At 46.2% G+C, this 23,681-nt stretch overlaps 1 protein-coding gene across 2 annotated transcripts; it reads right to left on the reverse strand.

The window, feature by feature from the left end:
- Nucleotides 1-187: 187 nt before the first annotated feature.
- On the reverse strand, nt 188-22,203 carry LOC135814321 (rho GTPase-activating protein 45-like). 2 transcript variants are annotated; one of them, XM_065327425.1, is made up of 30 exons: nt 21,014-22,203; nt 19,219-19,659; nt 15,540-15,618; nt 15,131-15,194; nt 14,536-14,632; nt 13,823-13,860; nt 13,191-13,257; nt 12,794-12,858; nt 12,415-12,465; nt 12,064-12,129; nt 11,048-11,140; nt 10,749-10,865; nt 9,970-10,107; nt 9,533-9,586; nt 9,208-9,347; nt 8,567-8,939; nt 8,204-8,396; nt 7,627-7,778; nt 7,307-7,387; nt 6,633-6,767; nt 6,327-6,377; nt 5,911-6,003; nt 5,012-5,068; nt 4,645-4,784; nt 4,122-4,211; nt 3,729-3,816; nt 3,283-3,333; nt 2,537-2,579; nt 2,361-2,391; nt 188-1,894 (listed from the first exon to the last, which is right to left on the reverse strand). In XM_065327425.1, exons 1-30 carry the CDS (start codon nt 21,555-21,557, stop codon nt 730-732), a joined length of 4,797 nt encoding a protein of 1,598 aa, XP_065183497.1. In that variant the 5' UTR covers nt 21,558-22,203; the 3' UTR covers nt 188-729. The 2 variants fall into 2 exon arrangements, with proteins under 2 accessions (XP_065183497.1, XP_065183498.1); XM_065327426.1 differs by lacking the exons at nt 19,219-19,659; nt 21,014-22,203 and adding an exon at nt 16,394-16,897.
- Between the last annotated feature and the right edge of the window lie 1,478 nt (nt 22,204-23,681).

Consider the following 23,681-nt stretch of genomic DNA (forward strand, 5'->3'; position numbering starts at 1 on the left):
AAACACGGAGGCATGGAGGGATTTTTTTCTTCTCAATCTCCATGCAGCAGGGAGCCTCTTGATCGGGGAGATTGGAGACTGAAATTAGTCACGGTTATTTCTACAATATTGCCTTCAAAGGCATGATCCTAAAATGTGGTTACCCGGATTTAGTGGCCAAACTTCCAAATGTCCAAAGGTCACAACATAATCTTGCTGCAGTGGAACTTCAGAGATGAAATTCTTGGGAAAGTAACCATGAAGGTTTGTGGAAACGGCTGCAAATGCCACAAAGCTCCTCAGTACGCAAACGTACATTTCTAGAGCAGCCCAGGTCCTCGCCGAAAATTGGAAACCTCATCCCTGAAGCCATCCAAATCCAGCAGCAGCATGTCGTGTTGTGGTCAATGTCAGCAGAACATATTAAATATATGGCATAATTATTGATTATAGCGAAGTATCTCAAGGTTTGACTGCATACACTCATAAAGTGGCATGGCAGTGTATCAAAAGCATGGAGTTTGCACAGTGCCATGATCTCAAGACATGCATCTCAAGTGCAATGGATGAATACAAAGCTGAATATCATAATGAAAGGTTTGCTACATCGGCAATGCAGTAGTAGTATGATTTTAAGCCATGCATGACATGACACTACTTTGGTAATTCCAAGCATGTTTTGTGCAGTGCCATAATGGCCTGAGTGGCTTGCGACAGAAAGCACTATGACATGTATTACGCTCCACTCGGTTATGGCAGAAAACTTAGTACAGATGACTCATCATCGTTGTCTGACTCGAATGAAAGCGAGTCGACTGACTTGTCATCCTCATGGTCCGTTTTGTCGCCCGATGTCCCACTTGTACTCGGCGAGTTCTCTCTTATGGCGGCTATCTTCAATGGACTGGCAGCAAGGAGCGGATTGGCTACGGATACTGTCGTGTCAACATCGTTCTTGCCAGGCCCAGTGCTGACATAGGTGGTGATAGGCTGGAGACCGCTGTGAGGATTGAGGTGCTGCTCATGCTGTGCTTGCTCACTCCCATTGTCTTCCTCATCATCTTCCTCCTCCTCAGTGTCACACAGCTCTGCCGATGACTCTGGGAATGTGGGCAAGGTAACACCTAGATGGCTCTCGGCATCCAGCGGAGCTTCAGTGCTGAACACATTCTCTGCACTGGCAGCATCTTGTTTCTCTTCAATGAACTCCAATCTAGGTTGTCTTTCGCCGGCGGGAGAGTCTAGCTGCACAATGTCGGATGTAGGACGAGAGCTAGAAGGACTTGCCCGCGTTTGGCTTTCCTTTCTGATTCTACGCCGCTGCTGTATGACCTCTTCTGTTGATTGGCGAAAGAAGTCGTCGGACTGGACTAACTGACCCCTCCCCAGATTGGCTTGTGTTTGGCTCCTCTGCATGAATGGACGGGTTTCAACTGCCATGGATGATGGCAGTGAGCCTTTCCGTTCCCTCCGGGTCACTGGTAAGCCATTACTGTCCGTAGAATTTGTAGCTGCTGTTGAACTGGCAGTGGAGTTTGGAGGTGGAGATGGTGATGAATTGTCAGAGTTACTAGTTAGACTACCTTGCTGCTGATGTAGAGCCTGTCGGAGTTGTGCTTGCTGATCTATGACCTCTTGACGACGTTTTACGAACTGAATGAGCTCTTCACTCTCGTCAACACTGCCTATGCCGCTCTCGGTGCTTTCCGATTTGATGTGATTGAGTGCATTCTCCATCTGATCAATCTCTCCCGGCAGCAGCGTGCTGAAGACCGCCTTGCCATCAGTAACAGTGGCATCGGCACCAGGCAGACACTGCTCCGAGCCAGGGTTGATAGCTGCACGGATGTCTCGCTGTTCTTTCACGGCTTCCAGTAATGAGCACATAGTATCCAGCTCAGATAGCATAGAAAACCTAAGAAGACAACCAAAATGGAGTAGACAAATTTTTAATGCTGCATGGTGTAGCCTCAGATTACCCCGTCTTTTCTTTGACTGACTTTGTCAATGTATCACACCCATCAGCAAACACATCATCAAATTCAATAGCACATAGATACAACACACACATGACCTGATGATATGGTCATAGTGCTAGACGTCATACTGATAACTTTTAACATGTTTGCTTACTTTGTGTGTTTTTTTCCTGCTGCCGGTCCACATTCAAAATTGTGGACAGTATGAATACACAAACAATGCGGAAACCTTATATTGCTGATTGAAACACTAAGCCCCTCAGACAGTGACCCATGTTGAATTGCGCCCATTGACATTCGGGGAGGGTGTGAAAATAGCAGCCGGGGACTCTAGTTGTAGTATGTCATTGTACATGTAGGTACCATATGAATTTCAAACTAAACTGTCCTAGTAGAACATACCTCGTGTCTGCTGATTCAGCTCCAACGAGATCTAGAATGCATGTGACAATACAGGGAAATACAGAACATTTTGAATGACCGAAATATATAACGGAGCCAACTGCAGACAATCAGTTTACAAGCCGGTGCACACATCAGACATTGGCTCAGGAAAACCATCCACTAAGAACACCTACCATCGACACTGCCACCAAGTGATCCCTGCGAGCCAAGAAACTCCTGCAAAATAGACGAGAGGAGAGAGAAAGGTTAGAAAATTGAATCTCTGCCCGTTCAAATGGCTGCAGATGTTCCTTGGGGCCTTCTTAGACTACGGAAAATATTGGTGCCTAATTCCAAGAGGATGTTGTTCAGGATCATAATGACGATCATAATGACGCCTGCCCGAAGTTATAACTGTGCAGAATGCAAACACAAACTTTGGCACGGTGACACATGTCAAGTAGTATTCATGGGTTCCTACGAATTCCCTGACCCTAGCCTGCCCAAGAACCTTCAGTGCAATCCAAGCACCATTTCTTTTAATTTGTGTTGTTTGCCATGACCACTGAGCACCCCCAGCACTTCAATATCAAGATAACACAGCCAGTGAGTATCAGCTACAATGACATGTCAAGCTCCTGTTTTGAAGCAGGAACACAAAGTCGATTCCCAATTTTCCCCGTTAGCGTCATGCCTTGATTTTGCCGCTGTGGTCTCAAGTTATTTTGGACATTCGGATTATAATCAAAGGATTATTTCATTTTGCCACAGTCTGACCTTCTCTTAAGGACTAGATGTTTTATTCATTAGTTCGAGGGGGTTCTAATCGGTTTAAAACCACTTATTCTGCTACATCCTATTGCCATGCTGCCGAGTGTTATCAACACAACTGTTAGATCACTTCATATCGGAAATCAACCGTACTAAATTTGTAACTTACCGCTGAGCCGACACTTCTCAGAGTTACGGGCTCAAGGTCAGCTGTGAAGATCTGAATCAGGTATCAACACACATACATAGCGAGGAGAGCACAACAGCAGCAATAAAGTGAGTGTTTCCCTTTTCACCTTTTCACCTCCCTTAAAAACAAATATAGAATATGTCGAGCCCTAGTCACTTGAGCATCTCATGGATGTAAAGCCACAGCCACAGCAAACATACACACTTTGATTTAAATTCTCAGATTTTATTTGAGTTTTATTCCTTTTATTTTTCATTATTCTATTGGTTTGGAGAGACTCCCATGATAGGTATCCATTTACCTCTGGAGAATCCGTAAATAAACAATACAATACAACTAATAGTGTGCACAGAAGCCTAGGGTCAGACTTGGACCATGGGGCTATTCGAGTAGCAGTTGGTTGTATCCAGTCTAGGCAAACTTACCTCGTCAAAACCTTTGATTATGAACTCCACTGCTTTGGACTGGTGAGGCATATCTACCAGGGCCCTCACTGTTGACGTGTGTTCTCCTCTGCATGCGGGTTGGCAAACATATGTAAAGTACACAACACATATTCTTTTTAAGAGTAGAGTAGGATTCAAAACCTGACAAGGCATAGCTGTATACCTGCTCCACATGTGCAGGAGGATGAGGAAATACCCAACATAGATGCGAGAAAAAACAATCAACTTATGACCATTACCCACCCCACACTCTGCTGGACATTGTCATATGGCATGAGGTCATGCAAAACTCTTTTTCATCTATACCTGCAATAAAACAGCTTCATTGAGACTTGGCAGCCTAGCAATACAGACATCTCTGCAAGTACTTACTGCTTCATTCTCGGTTGAATAATGGTCGGACCAAAGACAATTCCCAGATTGCTCTCTGTCATGTTATTGACTTTAGAATGGCTGGCAACGCTGTAAGGTATCCAGTACAAGCAGATACGGGCACAGAGAACACACTGTTTCAGCGACACAATCAAACGCACAGTGCTTGATCATCGGACACACTGATCTGTATAGTTCAGCCTCCATGCACTACTTACGGAGTTAGGAGCAAGGTCACAACATGCCTATCAGGAATACGGGCTGCAGTTGTACGGCAATTGAACTTCAACTCTGCGGCGGGTACAGCAATGCTTTGGTCTTTGCACAGTACAGAGCCTCTGTGTTTGCAGTGCAATGGCTCTCTCAGCCTGGGTTCGTGGGTTGGGTATCACTTAATGTCACCATTGTGCTTCATCATACACTGTCTGCAGAGTCAGGTTTTACCATAAGATGAGTCACAGATCAAAGACCAGCCTTGACATATCTACTGCCTTGTACGATACCGAATAGTTTGTCTACTTACATTGACAGATGACCCATCAGTATCTTTGTTGTGTAGAAGTTTTGTGCCGGTAGTCGAGCCAGCACGGCACGCAGCTTCTGAATGGTCTGTTCGTGCTTCCTGGCCTGTTCATCATCCTCTGCATCTCCAATGAACCCATCCTGACGAGATAAACAGGACCATAGAATGCAGAAACAAGAGTTCAAGTGCCAACTTGATGCAAAACATCAGGAGCACCCAGCTGAAGTTTTCTTTACGAAGTATTAAACAAAACTAAACCTATGTTTCAGTGGCTGTACTCACATTCCAGTAAAGGTATGGTGAAATCAGGATGTTCCAAGCATGCTTTTCACACCGTGATCTTGCATGTACCAGTGCAGGAACCTACCTGGCCAAGTTTGATGAGCTCGGTGTACAGCTTGTATGTCAGTAAGGGCTCTGGAAGCTGAACAAACACATGCACACACCATACACGAATGTCAATATGGATGACAAAACATTGCAGTATGAATATCTGAGGCCAAGGGGAAGAGAAGAAGAACGATTTGCAGAAAGAGTAGAAGAGGAAGAGGTGTAGGTGTAGGAGGAGAGAAAACAAGTTGTAGGAATAGGAGAGAGAAATAGGTGTAGGAAGAGGAGAGAGGAGGGGGGGGGGTGGAGAAGGAGGAGGAAGAGGGAGGGAGGGGAGGAGGAGGGAGAAGGAAGAAAGCTTGAAAGCTTGAACGTTTATTATTTAGGGATTCCCAAAGGCATCTCGCCTGTCGACGGGGTCTCGATGATTGGAAGTATTATCACAGATTAGAGATGAGCACCAAAGGGTAAAAGGCCAAATGCATAGGCCATAGCATAGGAAATATACCAGAGGAGGGAGGAGGGAGGAGGAAGAGGAGGGAGGAGGAGGAGATGGAGGGGGAGGAAGAAGACGAGGACGAGGAGGACGAGGAGATGGAGGGGAGATGGAGATGGAGGGGAGATGGAGGAGGACAAGGACGAGGAGAAGGAGGAGGAGGATGAGGAGAAGGAGGACGAGGACGAGGAGAAGGAGGACGAGGACGAGGAGAAGGAGGACGAGGACGAGGAGAAGGAGGACGAGGACGAGGACGAGGAGAAGGAGGAGGAGGAGGAGGAGGAGGAGGAGGAGGAGGAACAGCAGCAGAAACAGGGGAGCATGAGGATAATATGGAAACTTGTACAACACTTAGAAGAAAATAACTTTGCATCTGCATTTGCATCTGTATCAGTTTGATTCAGTGTTTGAGGTCAAAGTTTATTCAACAACACACTTACCTGCCGAAAGAAGAGCTTGAGCACACATGCTATCAGTGTGGGTGGGTAGGTGCTCAGCTTGATGTCAGCCTTGCCGCCATCCTTTTCAAATTGCTGTAAAGTACAAACATCAATCGGAATAATCCTTTCATAGGATATATAATCCAGCAATGCAAACAATCTGTTGAAAAACAAGATCAGCTGTAAGGCTGGAGTTGACAGTGATCGTTGATACATGTACTTGTAGAGGAGTTCAGGGAGAAAGCTTGCTGATAACAGGAGCATACTTGAAGCCACCAACAAGTTAGGTCCGGTCTACGTATCATATGAGCATTCACCATTACAGAATTTGGATTGTGATTCTGAATGGCAGACTACAATAGTGCATGGAAGATTGGAAGTGTCAAATCCTTTCCTACAGTGTCACTGAAACTTACTTGGCAGAGCTTTTCCACTTTTGACTTGACTCCAGACAGACGATAGATCCCCTACACATGAACACAAAACAGGAGGAAGCGGGTAAGAAAGGAAGAAAATGAGAAAATGAAAGGGCTCTAATGTTACCCGCTCAATGTCCTTAGCAAATCATGTGTTCAATGCCCACTGGCTTAAATCATTTGTTCAACACCCTTAGTTTAGATCCTTAGCTCAATACAACAATAGTTTACAGGCATAGAATACCACGTGACCAGATATCAAGTTCGCATGCAAAACTATCATCACTAGTCAGTAATGAAACTCACCACGTGGCTCAGGCCCCTCTCCTCAACCTCCTTGATGCAGGCGGGCACTATGGCCGGCACGTCCTGTGAACTGCGCGTCACCACACTGGACATGTTGATGCCAAACGTGCTCATCGCTCTTTTGATTCTCTTGCCCTAAACACAGACACAGCATGGCAAATGTTGGAAACCAATTCGAGACAAGGTATAAACAATGTAATGTAAATTTGAATTTGAATTTGAATCGCAGTGAAGAGACCGTTTTTGGAGTTGAGAAGTGAAGTTTCCTAAATGTGCAAATGGCTGCGTTGAAGTGTGCAGACAATTCGCGGCAAGGTCTAAACAAGTAAAACAATAAGCATAACGTGACCTGCAGCTCTAATCCAATATGACACGACTGAGCCCAGACAAGTGCAAGAACAATAGATAGAAGCCTTCTATAAATGGAACTCTGAAACCATGTAGTGCACAGACACCAACATAAATAATGTTCCATAGTTCTTGGTGTGGATGACTCCTCAAAGAACTAGCAGCACCTGCAGCAGCAGCAGCAGCAGCAGCAGCAGCACCACCACCACCACCACCACCACCACCAGCAGCAGCAGCAGCAGCAACAGCAGCAGCAGCAGCACCACCACCACCAGCAGCAGCAGCAGCAACAGCAATACTATGAGAATAGCTAACAGTTGACTCACCAGACCAGCTGTGTTCTCTTGTGGTATGAGGCACTCTGCCGACAGCCGCTGTAAACACTTTCGATGGCAAGCAATGCCACACTGCAAGTCAAAACAAATCATATCACACCAAAATACTGTCAAAGCTGTCAAACATTTGTCCGAGATCTGACTACTGTGCCTATTCACAGTGAAGGGTAATCAAGTATGGCATCAGTCTGCCGTGAATACAAAACAATCCGAATAGGACGTCTAACACGTGTTTGCAGTGGAAAGGCTGTACAGTGATCCATGTGGATTTCATCAAGCATGACTGCGGCGCATGCACATTGTGTACACACCTGTTTGCATTCTGCACCGCTGAAGTAGACGTATGATTCGCAATGGCAGCATTTCGTGGGACTGCGTAGCCGTTGGAAGTTGTGCATCTCGGCCTCGGGGGACATCTCCGCACCCATGAACATGGAGATTCTTCTTTGCATCTTCGGTGGCTCTGAGAGTGAAATACATGTATAACCAATATTGGGTTAGAAACAACAATGCACTTGCTGTACTGTAACAAATCAACGGCGGATGAAGAGCGGATATTGTGTACTAACAACATCCGTGCTCTCTCCTTTTTCAACAGAGCTATTTAACCTGTGGGAAAGTATTCAGCTTTGCACGTAGAGTGCATATGTTTGTGTTCCACAATGTCAGTGCCCATCAAAGACATCGGGATTTCATAACACATTAATTAGCCAAATCAGATTTTCTTTCAGAAGCTCAAGCTGCAGAAAAGTGTTTCCAGAAGAAATATGACTAAAAGAGCAAGGAATTTGCAACAGTGCTGCAGTGCGTACTAAAATCTGTGCCTCCCAACTCACTGCACCAAAGTGTGATTTGATAAGAGACATATCTACGTCATCAATCACTTACCTGCATGCTTTCTGCGAACACTGCCCGGCGTACTGGTTGGTGATTCCGTTGCGGCGGGCAAGTGTGCCTGCTTCAGTCGGCGTGAGAGCGTCGGCGTTCCGGTTTCTGCTCTGGCGAACATGCTAGCGGCGAGAGGAGACAGTGGTTCTCCACCTAGCGATCCCTTGCGTCCAATTGTGTCTGGAGAGTTTTCCTGAGGTTAACACGAGAGCACATTTTGAATACTACTTGCACATTTCTTGGCATGGCATGTACTATGGAAATTACAGACTAAATCGAAAACAACAGTAACGTCGACAACGGCAATGACTACGAGGACAACGAGGATGAGAACAAAAATAAAAGTAACAACAACCAAGTTACCTGGTTTATCACGGTATGTCGAATTGGGTCTGACACCTTTCGACTTCTCTCTCCCCTCAAGGAGGTTGCTGTATCCCGCGCATGGAAGGCATTTGAGCGGTGAATTTCAGGTGTGCTATGCATGACGGGTCTTCTCATACGATTTGGTGTGCCGTTACTTGATGCTGTGTTTGTTCCTGCTGCTGGTGCTGGTGGTGCTGCTGCGGCTGCAGCAGCAGCAGCAGAGAGATCTGGCTTGCTTTGGGTCGGGCTCCATGCCATTATGGGGCTGACAGGTGACACAACAGCAGATTGCTCTGATGATCCAGACTCGAGTTGCTCTGTGGATGCAGCTAGTGAACCCTTGGACTGCAAGTGTGAAGGTTTAGAGGGCCTGCAATTGAGAAATTTGTTCAGACATAATTGTTAATTACATGGCAGCACAATATAATTTGAAAGTCATTTCCGTAAGGGCCACCAGGCATTCATGACTAAAGGCTAAACTTGAGCCAGAACTGATGTGCCTACATTAGCTTACCAAACTTTGCTCATCATACATGTAGAAAGGATGCAATTACATCTCAATGGGGAAAAAGCATGCAATAATGTCTGAATGCTACTGACGAGAGAAAGCATTCATCTACTGTTATTAACATACTCACATAATGTCATCGCCGGCACGCTGAAGCTCCTCAAATTCATACACCTCTGAGCTGGACACCATTCCCTGCAACTGTGTGACTGGCTCCAAGTATTTGTGAGAAGGTGGAGACACTGGCGACATTGGAGACCCGATATCTCCCTAGAGCACGACAATACCATAAGGCAAGAATATGACAGCATGTATACCAAGGCCAAACAGGGACAACTGGGCCAAGGTATTTACTGGGCCAGCCAGCTTGGATAGGACTGTACTTGGATAGGACTGTCAACAATCAAGACTTCCTAGTGCACAGTTACCTGCATTGCAAGAGAATGGTGCTTTACCTTGGAGCGAACTCCCCAGAGAGACTGTGCTGCTGTTATGGATGTCGATATGCACTGGATTACGAAGAAAAAAACACACACACACATGTCATTTTTCATTTTCCAGTCAACAGACCCTGGTATCTATAATGCATCCAACACTTGTTTTGCTTTCATTGTTCTTTTTTCTCCTTCTTTTTCTCAGTTTTCCCCACCATGGTTGGTTAAAATCGCCCGCATCACATGTTTATTGGCACTAACGTTATGTCATCGTGATTGTGGAATAATAATAATAATAATAACACAATGGCAAAAATGGAACAGGAAAATTTGCGGCCACACTCAATGAATATCGCCTAAACGTGATTACAGCCCCAAAACAGCCTCCACGCATCAATAACATGCACTGCATTGATGTGCATGAAGCAAAGGGGCAGTTCCGAGTATAGTGAACTCACTTCCTGACATCGCATGCCAGCAGCTGTTGCGTGCTGGTTGATATGATCAAACGCACTGCTGTGCAGCATGGATAAATGTTCTTGAGCTTCGTTCGCAACGGATATCGTCTTCTTATAGAACTCTTCACAATCACCGGCCTAGGGACAGACAAACCAACAGGTGCACGGAAGGCAGAAGCGGCAGACAAGAGGACAAGTGGAAAGGTGGACAGAATGGTGTAGGATAAACGAGTGCTGTAGGCAATGAACCCTGCCATTCGGGTTCTCGATCTTACAATAACCAGACTTGGAGAATTGTAAATTTTGTATTTGTTTCAGTTTGCATTCTACATGGGCCTTAGCCAAATCATGGGAATCTCCATGAGTTCCAGCGTGTCTTTCATCCCTGGACCATTGTTCCGTGACACAGGAAGATGAACTTGTATATCGGTGACGGGTTTATGATGACATTCATGTGCACAATAATTACTCACAAAGGATTAACATTAGGTTGAGCAAATCGTGAAGCCAGTGCATAGCGAGTTCACAAAGGAAGCGATGCTTCATGAACTTTTCAAATACATTGGCATCCCCAGTTATCTGGGCCTGACTGAGGATGTGACCGGCAATGAGTCATCGACTCATTCTGTACACATTTTGTAAGTCTCTTACCTCTTTTGTATATGCCTACGCTACACAGGCACAGAGCGGGGCGAAGGTACTCTGAAGGGTGTTGGAGGAGCGGGAGCAAGACATTCTGTTACCAAAATGTATTTGAGAATTCCCACCACACTAGCTACCTTTGATGTGATGGCAGTATCCAGACTGTGGTTACTCTGCTGAGACTGGGCCTTCTCTTCCTCACAGCTGGTCAAATATTGATGACGGGCCTTGTACATTGTTCCGAGAGCTTCCATCTGGAAAACAATCAACATCCACAAAACAATGTTTCTGATTTGCACAATTGACTTCAAGTCTCCAATAAAAAGGACTGGTGACTTTCTTCAGTACAAAGCAGTTAGCACTATCATTCAGGATGGCACAGGTTGCTGCAGATTTTGCATGCTTGGAGAAGTAAAGATGTGAACACGTGCAGTACCTTCCGCTTCTCTGCCTTCCGGCATTCCTTCTGCCACTGCGACTGGAGGTCATGTCTCACTCTATCCAGAGTTTCCGTCAGCTCCTTGAGAGGCTGGAATGGAAACGCAGCAATAGAGATGCGAGTGAATATAGGTTATGAGGTGCTCTGAGAAGAAGAGCCATTGAATGGAGCAGGTAATATCTGCTAGCAGTCAATGCATGGCAATGGTCATTACTGGAGTGGCCAGACGAATACAAAATTCAAGTATAACTTAGCATTATTTGACCAACATTCCGTTCATATACAGCACATACTCCAGTAGGTGTAATCCAAATATTATTTATATGGCTGCCTTCTTTACCGAAATTACCGAAATTTAAGTTCCACCAAAAGAAACATGTTAGCACACATACACACAATGTGCATAGTCATATGCAAATCTACAGAGATTGCATGGGGGGGGGGGGGGGATGGGGATTCAGTAGTGTATCATTCTAGTATACAATTACAGTGTGTATCGGTTATAGTGTGGTCGTGTAAAAGAATATACTGCCTACAAGAATGAACTCTCATTTTTTTCATAATCATAACATGGATTTCAAGTGCAAATTTATTCTTCCAAGCAATTTTATCGTACAGTAGAATATGTCGGTCCTAAGAATGGACTTTGTGTAGCAAACCATACCAGATTAGTTCAAAGTATATCGCCTGTAGTAATAATATCCGTCCAATTCAGTTCCGATCTGACTCACGTTGGGTCGTAGTGCTGCAGGTTCAACTGTTGTGGTCATGTAACTCATGTTGCATAGCCACATGGTATGCCTATGTGACTATGACCAGCCGCATGCACCGTTACACTACATAAGTCATTGCATGTACGATTATCTTCCTGCCTCTGCGCACATGCACATGATATGTCACACTTGATTTATCGTGTTTAAGAAATATCGGAAATAAAAATAGAAAGTCGTTTTTCAAACACCCACGCTATAACCGATACCTACTGTATATTGCATCCACTGGACATTCCTTACCTGCACTACACTTTCTGAAACCGCGTGAGAGTAGTTCTCGATGCATTCACGGCCATACAGGATGTCCTGAAAGAGAGGTGCAGTCAGAGATGACACACAAATTTACAGATATTGTGTACGTAAACTAGGGCAGGGACTTAAAATCAAGGCTTTACCATACCAGTGGAGAAGATATGGAACCCCATTGGTTCTGCCACTCAAATGCATGTGGGTAATGTATTATACAGCAAGTTAAAACCAGCAAGTGGATGAACGATGATGAAGACCTAGCAAGTGTACATGTACTTCGGTACCAGTAAGTATGATGTGGCATGACAAGATGTGAGTAGCTATCACATGCAGACTGCTTACACTTTCCAAGGAAGTCTGGATATTGCTGTAACTTGGCAAATTGGAAGCATCCTGTGCAATTGAAAAAGAAGAATAACACAAATAATAAATTAATATACATTGTAGGCATTAGTGTAGATGTAGATGTTTACCATATTCATGCAGTGGTCAGCTGCCAAGAACAAATGGTTGTGGTAAGTTAAAGTGCCCCCGGCACCTTTTTAAAGTGCCCCCGGCACCTTTTGTTTCATAATTGACACTTGTCACAAGTTGTCACTAGAATGAACCAGCAGTGTTTCCGAAAACCAGGAGGATGCCTGACTGGTACAGCAGTAATGCTAGTCATCTTGAGGTGCGTGCGCACACACACACACACACACACACACACAACTGCACTTACGGGTGTGCTGAGAGTATCAGTAGTCGACCTTGCAAGCTTCAACAGTTTCTGACTGTACTCAACCTCTGCACAAGATAGCATATACGCAACACACAGTATACTTCTTCCGACAGAGTCTTCTATTGATGTATCGGTGCAAGACTGCATAGCACATGGTGTGAGATGATAAAATCATCTTGCAAAGGAATTCTGCCATTTACAGCATGTAACATGATATCCCAGTCAATATCTTCGAGTCAACATGAAGCCACTTTCATGTCAGTGTTGTTGAAGGCAGCCGTCTCACTTCTGTATAAATATCATCCCATGAGAAGACCTGTGGTGGTAGGTCTGGTGTATTATAATGATGCATGCCATACCAAATGGTTTCCTGTCTGCTAAGCCTGTGCTTGCTTACCGAGCTGTGCTCGCTTCTGGTAAAACGTTGCCAGCTCTTTCGTATAACGACTCCACCTCCGTAGCATCTGTGAACAGACGTGTGAGTGCAGGTAAAAGAAAATGTACGGGTTGTGACTCAACAGCTCAGCCAGCTCGTGTCACTATGCATCAGTTATCCTTTGCAAATCAATTTAGTGGGCATCCTTGAACTGCATCCGGCCGGACACAACTTACGGAGTCATTTAACCACCATTGCTATCCTCTATACCCACAGACGACTGCAAGCATCACTCACGGAAAACTCGAGGAGATGACGATTTAAAAAAGAGGAGGGACACATAGTTACAGGTTGTGCGTTGCAGTCCACCTAAGAGAACTAGATACTTGACAATGAGATCATGTGATAACTTTGCACGAAACTGATAACGGCTACTGGCATTCAAAAGCCTGAAGATCAGGTGTATGAGATCGTAACAATGTGGCTCTCAAATCTTCTTGGAATATTGGTTCAGACTTTAGGAGCTTTAGGAGCTGCATCTGCGCCTTGATCCTTGAAGGGTGGTGGCATTCCTACGGATGCGGAAAACCCGGCTTCCAGCCGAGTCTCACGCGAACCGTGACATTTTTTTTTTTTTGGAGAATGCGAATTACCTTTGGGACTTCTTCGCTGAGAAAGTGCCGAGGAATCCCTGCAAGTGTGCACAGGAGGTCAAGAATGCATGTTATGATAAACAACATGATTTTGCCAACAGAACGTGCGGACATCTCCCCGACAAAGAAACACACACACATACATACATACATACATACACACACAAGCGTGCACATGCCCACCCACACATCCACACACATACACACCGTGGCAGTCATGGAGGACTTGGTGCGTTACAGTTGAACCTCTCTTGTCCAGGCATCACAGGACTAAAGGGTATCCCGTCATTTGTTCGAAATTGTCGGTAACTACTCCACATATTGCGGATGTAACACATCATTCTCTTCAGTTGAGCTGACCCATACCATAATCAGAAGCATATGCTGTACAAACCGAGAGTTTGATCTTTATAACGTCAAGTCCTTCAACTCGGATAGCCACAAAAGGAAAGACAGCTTTAAGATGTGACCGCTACCACGTGCCTCCAGAGTTCCCGGACAGCTTTAAGATTTGACTGTTGCTACATGCTTGCAAAGCATCTAGGTATGGGACATCTAGATAAGAGATGCTCAACTTTATAAGGGTTCTAGATACATATGATGCAAAATCAGTAGAATCAACAGAATGTCGAACGCAATTACTGATTTTAAGAAGAAAATGCCTGGCATTCAATTGCTTGGCCACTACAAGAAATCCTAGGTAGTTAACAGACCTGGAGCAAGTGAGCCAGCAGCAGTAGATGCCGACGCTTCCTCCATTCGGTTCACATTCTCCAGCGTTTCCACAGTATGTGACAAAGCCATAAGATTCTGAAAGGATCAAAATTGGTAAGCATGACCAGAATGAAGCTTACAAGGACACATCATGCAGTGGTCGATTCAGATACATCATGGCTCCACATTGGTTGACGGGTGGTTCAAATAAAGCATCTTCAGATCTTCAGCCAATTTTGTAAAATTTAAATTCGCCGAGCAGGAAGCCCTTCCCGGCATTTTTAGCCGACCACCGCTAAGGGGATCTCAAAATGTGGTCCTCGACTGAGTACAGATGATGCCTTTATCCCGGATCAGTTGACTGGAAAGGACACCATTCTGGTCCTGGTGCTAGTTGTGGTTCTCTGAAGTAGTTGGCCGCCTTTCAAAAAGGTCCCCCTTGACATGTTTTACTGCATAATAATTTGTAAGTGGCTACCAATGCTGCAAATAACGTTAGGAAAGGAAGCAATGAGGCGGAAGAAATCTCCCATAGCTTTATACATGTACATCGGTAACTGAGCAATCAGCCCTCTAAGTTTCAGATGGACTAACCTCTTGCAGGTTGTGCAGGTCCTCATCCGGGCTGGCACGGTCACCAAATGCATAGTCAGCAACACTGCATTGGCCACAGAAGGAGAGAGAATGCACACTTGACATCATCTACACTGCTTTTGCCAGGATAAATTTGTCAGAGAAGTGACAAGGTGTGAAATGCATTGCAATTGACACAGAAATCCCAGTGTGTTTGACATTCTCCCTGTGTAGATACCCGTGGATTAGGATTAGATTTTCTGATAATGTTACAGCTGACAGAACTAGGCCCCGATCGGATCAGCCACTGTCATTCCCGTCGGAGTGATTTTCTGGATATGGTCTTAATCACTTCAACCACAATGTGGGTTCACATCCTGAAAGACCAGCATGACAGAACCTGAGTACAAGTACTTATACTTCATCTCACCATGCAGTGAAAGCAGTAGAGACGGACTCCACAGCATCCGGAAAGTCAGGTAGCTCACCAGGCATCAGGCGCTCATGCTCTGTGGGGTAGCAGAACAAACCACACTCACATGTCATGACATTTGCTGAGAAAGTACCGACAAAACATGTCATCTCCATATTCTCTGGCATGGTGGAAAGTATACAATGCCACAACAAGGGACCAGGTGTAATGTAGGAATACTGGAGAGTTTTCTTCTGGTACAAGATGAATATAGCGGGGTATTCAAATTGGTAAGGGGGGGGGGGGGGGGTGCTTTGAGTTCATGATGACATTGTGATTGCTGAGTCATGTACCCTACTCAAACCATAACCCAATATGCATGCGGTCTAAAGAAAAGACCAATTTTTCTGCATTGAAACAAAGGCCTGTTCCGTTACCATTCCCGGAGTCAATGGTGCTATAATGTCCACACCCGAAGTGTGCTACAGTGGGAAGAGGTTAGAGGAGCTCGACTGCAAAATTTTAATATAGTTCTGACTTTTACAGAGAAGAAAAACATTTCGGTGGGTCACAGGTGTGTGAATACATGTACCAATGAACAAATAGCACGGGGAGGGCTTAATCATGCTGAGCACGCCTGTTGCAAACCTTTCTGATCACTTGTAGGTACAGCAAATGACCTGACCCTGCTGCTACTTGGACAGAGGACACGATACATGATGTGGCCCAGCATTATATTGAGTGTGACTATTTGTGTGGCTGTGTAATTTTCTTTTTGCCACATCTTGTTGACATGCTCTGCCTTCAAGTTCTTTGCTGGCAAGCTCTGGCTTGTCTCCTGCACGACACGGGCCCACATCCCATCTACCTACCCATTGCTCTTGAGGCAAGGCCAGTCTGCCTCCCCAGTCCCTCTGCCCAGCTATGGCAGCGTGGAAGGCCTTGTTGAGCCAACCTAACAGCGCCATCAATGTCCACGTCAGACGAATCCTGGGAAGACAAGCTGCTGCCATTTCTGATAGCACAGTTCCTAGTTGCCAGTACCCACAGACTACTCATCTTGCTGCTCACAAGGTCACATGCAGCACAAGTGATCTAGCCAGTGTCTGTGTGGAATGGCGTGTTCAAGGGAAACCAGAGATCTGCTATCCCCTTTTCTGTGAAGCAACATTTCACACTACTTTCCTGGACATGTACCAGGGCAGGTTTAGCTTTGCTTCATCATCAATGATCACCTATATAATGCCGTTAGCAGCCTAGCCTCTCATGTCATACTGCACAGGCTCTCCTCCAGTTGGCTGATTGGGTGCTGAATACAGTGGGAGCCAGCAGTGGCCAAACTGTTTGAACTGAACAGCACCTGGCCACTGTTAGCTGTGAGAAGTGGCTCAACACAACTCAAAAAGAAACTTTTAGGAAGTGAGACTTGATCCTCAAGAGGTCAGGATTCACAGACCCCAGGCTGGTAGAGATCTAGCTATCACAGTATCAGCTACTGCTAGTGCTAGTGTAACCTGTAGTGGCTTTTACTAGCTGTAGGTGCATGGACACTCCAGTTTAGGCTAGACAGGGTGATACCTGGCCAAGTCTGATCACTCATCAGTCAAGATAGGCACTTAGCATGCACTTAGGACCAAGTAGCTGTCAAAACATGCAGGTCACACACAGCTCTGAAGTCTAATCCCAGTGTGTATCCAATGCATCTGCTGCTGATACCACAGCTAGCTATACAGACAGTACAGTGCAAGTGCCAAAGTCAAAGAAATGATTTTGGAAATTGCCATGCACCACTCTGAGCCTGAGCTGATAGTGTTGCTGTCTACTAGTACATGTACTGCAGGACTTCTGTGGTTAATGCCAGCACCAGGCAGCAGTGGTCATCATCACTCAGAAGTCTGCACTGTTTTACATAGATAATTATCTATCTGCTTTGCGGTGCCTGTGATCTAATGCAAGTTTTGCGTGGCTATAGTATGTTAACGCGGTGACGTAATGTTTTCACTGTATGCTGATGTCTATCACGCGCGTGTTCGCGCCAGCTTACGGATGCGCCGTTGTGCGCATGCGCAAACTCTCCCAGCAGCTCGCTTTGCATACGTACACCCTTCAGCAGCCTTCGTGCCTGGCTCTCTTTGTTAGTTGCATTGGCTCGCATGACTCTTGCTCCGTGTTTTCACCCACCCACCCACACCGACTTCATTGTGTTACAATTCTCATTCTGTAGCACCCCGCTTATACTACTAACCTCATTCGTCTTCCAAACTCACTCTGCTAAACAAAAACAAGCAGGGATTGGGCACTGAACTCTCAGTAGCTGGCAGCATTCTCTCTACTCTCCCGAATCACTCTATTCGGTTACTGCCCTTGGCAGGTCAGCCGCCATTTCGGTCTCACTCTCGGTCCCCGCCTCTGTCGGGTCGGCCGCCTCCATGGTTACACACTGCCAGCTCCTTCGCCCAGTTACCCTGTGGTGCCAACCAACTACTGCTGTGTCTGTGTGTGGGTCGTGTATGCCTCCGCGTACGGAGCATGCGTTAATGAGGACAATACTAATTACTAGTACATGTACTCCCTATCCCAGTGTGAGCCTCAGTGTATACACAATACACAACACTGCACACTAGTCACTAGGCCAATCTGTAGAAACTGAACTGACTACATTCCCATCACTACCTGAGCACTGCTACCTGTATCAGTACTATCACCCTCGTCCTTAGGCTAAGGTACACACCATCTCAGTCTGCTGATACAGGCAGTGAAGCAGCTAGATGATAAGAATGTTACAAGTTACACCAAGCAAAAAGTAGCTGGGATGCCGCCACATAGTGGCCGGTCAATGGTGCATGACCACCCAAGTCATTCACGGTCCTTACCCAGATTTTTCAGTGGCATGCCTGTGTATTAGGATTTCATGAATACTTGCCATTCTTGTAAGCTTCTCAGCAAATCTACTCTCACAGTGAGCGAGTTATAGGCGATTTTCCAGCCCAGTGGTCAACCTTAGATGATGCCCAGTGGGCCACTGTATCTCGCAAGCAGTTAGAATGATGCCATGTCAAACAACACTGCATAAACAATGCACTGGATCATAGGACCACTCTTGATTGTGATGAAGCAGCCAGCCTGCCCAAGTTAGCAACACTCCTAAACTCCCCTCCACAGGAGCTAACTTACTTCCAAATGAACACCAACTCAGAGACTATTTCTGCCAGTATCTTGACAGGGAAGCCATCTTATCACTGTGTTTTGAAGTACTGTCCATCCCAAGTCCTGTCTGATTTGAAATATTACAATGACAGGACACTGTTGAAAGTCCAAAGAAGATAGGTTAAGGTGGCGTGTTAATGTGTGTACAATAGTAGCTGTAGCTATACAGCCCAGTTACCCTCACTTACATCTAGTCAACTACTTCACCTTCAGCCCGGTATGGCATAGAGACATTTGCGTCACACCTGCTCTATCTGGTGGTGGCACTTTCAGGTACATTCGACAGCCATAGCATGCTAGTATCATGCTAGTATCTACCAAACCTGGCACCATAACACTGTCGCACACGGTTATAATCATTGATAATGGACATCATCCATGATGATATTAATGATGATAATAATAATAATTATTATTATCATCATGCGTGATGTCCATAATCACTATTAGATCTCTGATCAAGAGTGCTGAGAACCTGCACAAAGCTTACCTATGCATAGTTCGTACAGAGCCTTGGCCGAGTTGAATAGGTCCGTGCCATTCATGGCAATGTGCTCCCGCAAGACAGCTGAAACTGCTGACAGCACTGCCTTCACACCCTCCATGAGCGCACTGTTGGGCTGAAGCGGTTGGTCACCGTCGTTGGGAGAAGGACTCCGACGTTGGCTGACAGCTTGCTCGTCACGCTCATTCTCCTCGTCGCTTGACCAGTCCGGGTTGCTGTTTGATGCTGCACCATCTGACCGGAGGCGAGACTGACGATTTCCGCCTGAAGACGGAGGACTGGACCATTCAGAGGAGTCGGAATATATAGGCGGTGGAGTTAGCGGTGGAGTGCCTGCTATAGTGTCTGCAGAAACGTCAGGTCCTTGCCCCGTACTGGTCCTGGGTGTTCGGGCAGCTGCTATGGCATCATCAATGCTCCGCTCCTCTGCATTTTACAACACATGGAAGATGAACACGCTGCATTCACTTCGATCCAATCCTACCTACTGGCCTGGGTGTTCAGTGTCTAAAATTAGAATATGGCTAGAAATGAAGATATACATGTGTGTTCTCTGTATTCTCCAATAAAAGATACTTCATTCCCATCATCTCACCATCTGATCTTGATCCGCATAATTTATGGAGATGTTCAAATCCAACCCCGTGCCCACAAACACCCTTGCAGTCTATCGTTCAATCTGTGCTGGCACTCTAACCCCAAGCCTGGCTCCTCCTCGAGGGGTAGCAGAGATTCTAAATATTAGACACTGTTTTTACAACCTATTACATGAAATATTTGTATGGTATGCTTTCAAATCAGGGGGGGGGACTTTCCACAGATCTCTGAGATAGTTGTATAAGGCATTCAGCAACACTATCTATGCCTATCAACTTGCATTGTATTTCTATAAAATGGCTAATGCTGTGAGAAAAGCAACTAGTTTTAGCAGAGCTCAAGGGTAGCATCACCTCCAACGGCAACAGCAACAGCCCCGTCTGCATTATACAGTACAGTCATGTACATGTACAGTACTGCTCACTGAAATCCAGTCACGCCACTCAAGTGTGCGCCTTGCACCATTTCGCAGCCCAGTGTTCGCAGGTCTAGGGCTGCACAACGCCGGGCGCGCTTTTGAGTGACGCGACTGGATTGCAGTGAGCAGTACTGTACTTCGAAGTACATGTATACCTTTCCACGTTTTGCTTTGTTGTTACTGCGGAAAAATTTGAAAAAACGGTGCCACTACTCTTATTGTGATGAGGTTCATGCATGCACGCAAGAGCTGTTCCACCCATTCCGTGCCTGCATAATTGCTCACCATTACTATGATAATGATAATATTATGGGATTGTCCTGGGTTAGTGCCACTTTCGTGACTGACTCCCTTTTCCAAAGGGCTGGCAGTGAAATATTGAACTTCACTGATTAATAACACTGCACTGGTGACAGGGCCTTGGCATACCATGTACTTCAAAGTCTGCAGCATTCACAGTGTATGCTGCCCAGGCCAGTCATGTGCAAGGTATGTTGCAATGTTTGTTGGCAATTACACAATGAATAATTGGTGGATTGCTGCAGTTTCTCAACCCATTCAAACACTCCCAGTACGCATTACTTCCACCAAGTAATTAGTTCCTACAACTTCAGGTTACCCCATGGGGGTGCACCACTACACCAAGCAACCCAGACAAGCGTCCACACAATCAATCAAGCTGACAATCCGAGACAAGCACGGAGCACAAAACCACTCTCCTAGCTCCACCGCATCCCTGCGGCGCGGGGGTATTTCCTTCCTTACCGAATACCTCTGGCAACGCCGGTGATTGGTCCACTGTTGTGACTGGTTGAGGAGGTTGTGTCGGAATGAATTGCTTCTTCAGTGCAATGATGGCTGCTTGGAATCGCTCCACACCAGCAAGGAGTTTGTTCAGATCCATGGCAGCAGCTCCCAATTCAGTTGGAGCTGCAGAAGCAGGTACACCAGTGTTTCTGTCCAAAGATTGTCTGGATCCATTCAGTAGCAAGCAGTCCGCACTACTGGAGTTGCTACCGGACGACACTGCCTCTGGAACGGAAGATGTGGACCAAGCAGCCGGTCCTGAAGTCGATACAGGACTGCGCGCCTGAGACTTTCGCACCGAGCCGCTAGGTGAACGCACAGAACCTGTGGATGAGGACTGTCCTGACAAGATACGAGGCGACGCAAGCGGGCTGGAAGAGGACGTAGATAGGCTCTGTCCGTCACGCTCCGGAGCCGTCCCCCTCTCTTTTCTTCCATGCTTAGAGGCACGACCTGGCAAATGCCTTCCCACGGAACGCAGACCCTCGACAACACTGGCCATATTGCCTGGAGGAAAGAGACTGTCCTCTCTGCGAACAAACTCAGCTTGCTAAAGATGCGAACCGGCGTTGAAAGGAGATTGTTCCATTCTTTGATTGTGATTTGAACTGACTGGACATTCGTGCGCGGGTGCGCAGTGCTAATGCAGTGCAGTTTGCACCTTGCAAGCTTGGCGTCTACCACGAAGCCAACTGACACTGTGACAGTACGGACAGTCCAGCAAGTCAGGCACAGGCGTCGACGCTGTAGGATCTACTCACAGTGGACCGCGTTATCATCGTGCATGACATTCAGAGGTCGCGGACACGGGACAGCTCCAATGCAATCGAAACTAACGAAAGAAATAATGTTATCCAATGGATTGTGTCAGTGCAGAGGTGCATCATTCTTCTCATCACACTCCCACCTACATAGCGGCGGCATATTGGAATACCAGGTCTTACCGCGATGACAGCCTATTGTCAACTCAAGAAGAACGTCCACGCGGCCCTGAGTTGTTTTGTTTCCCGCAGCATAATGCAGTTTATCAACGCCGCCAGAGGCGCGATTTCACAATGCAGTTAGCTAGAGAACCGTTTGAGCCGAACATAAAGTTCGAAGTCGTTTCAACGTGGGGAGGAACGACGAGGGGAGGACTGCCTGTCAAGTATGAAAAGAGGCATTGAGGGGCTTCAAAGCCATGTGCAGTGCACACATTCCAGTTGATAAAACCAACCATGCACATAAGGTGCGTGCGTCGATCTACACGCTACGGCGAGCTTCACCTAATGAACTTTCAAGTAATACTAATAGTTCCATTGCTACTATAGTACTAATGCTAGCCTGTTTCTTCGATGTGGACCCACGTGTAGGTCTGACTGTCTGGTCAGGGAAACATGCGTTGTTCTGGTGTAGCCAACGTCGTCCAACTGGCTGCCTAGGTCCTTGAACTCAGTGCCGTGGCTTGGTGGGCCGGGCAAGTGCTGTAAGACAAAACCTTTTGCTGCGATGCAGGCACGCCAATGCCTTTGAAGGGCATCGTTCTTGCTGACCAATACGCTCGTGTCATAAAGCATGTGTAAACAGTGAAGTGCTCGTGATGGGAAGACCGCCATTGCAGACGTTGTACGTAATGGCGTGTCGAGATGTTCGAGTCAGCGTGTCGGCACTATGCTGAAGGTATGACAGTTGCACAGACTCAGTGTGAATGCACAAAGACTGCTGCAAGTCACTGCAAGCCCGCTGAATACTCGCGCAGGGAGCTACATGACATTGTATGTAGTTCGTTGGACCCTGAAAAACGCAGTTCACGACAGTCTCGCGCTCAGTTCAAGCTCATGATCCAGGCGTTGGAATTTCGGTGCCTTTCACGAAGACTGGTCAACTCTTACGTCTTCGGTTACTCTACTTGTTATATTCTGGCCCAGCCACTGAGTGAGTCTGTGCACTGGCAAACGGAAGATATCAATCAAGCAGTCGTTAGTTCTTTCTTTCAACACTTCCAGGTCTTCAGTGCACTGACTGGACTGAGTGTGTGAAACCGAAAGCGGAAAAGTAGAGAGAATGACTCCTATAACTATGCGGCATTATGTTACACGTACATGACATCATGTATATACAACTACAAGCGTATTTACACACAATTCGCCTAGCTCCCCCATACCATGCATACTGTACTACTAGTACAAGACGTTCTCAGTAGATCTACGGGTAAAGGCTCGGCTTAGGAATCTCACGTACAGTATACTTACAAAAAAAAGAGCGCTTCATGCAATTCAACAGTTCGACTTCCGGTTGATTCCATCTCCGACGGGAAACAATTGCCCGATGAATGCCCGCCACACAAGTCATTGGTTAGCTTTCCCATGTTTGATTTGATGAGCTGTGAAAATCCCCTTGTTTGGCGTCACAATTGACATCGCGGCTCTCATAGTGAGTTTCGTGTTCAGAAGCAAACATCAGACGCACTGACGTATGCAGGTGGCGTAGCCTCACCCATGCCGTAGCATACTATACCCGGGCTATACTATACCCGGGCTATACTATACTATAGTATAGTGTAGGTCTGTTTGACAAGCACGACTCAACGAAGCTGACAGGATGCCGATATATTGGCGATAAAACGCAGGACCAGAGAGAGCCATGG

The sequence above is a fragment of the Sycon ciliatum genome, chromosome 4, assembly GCF_964019385.1.
Source record: "Sycon ciliatum chromosome 4, ocSycCili1.1, whole genome shotgun sequence".
NCBI classification, from domain to species: Eukaryota; Metazoa; Porifera; class Calcarea; order Leucosolenida; family Sycettidae; genus Sycon; species Sycon ciliatum.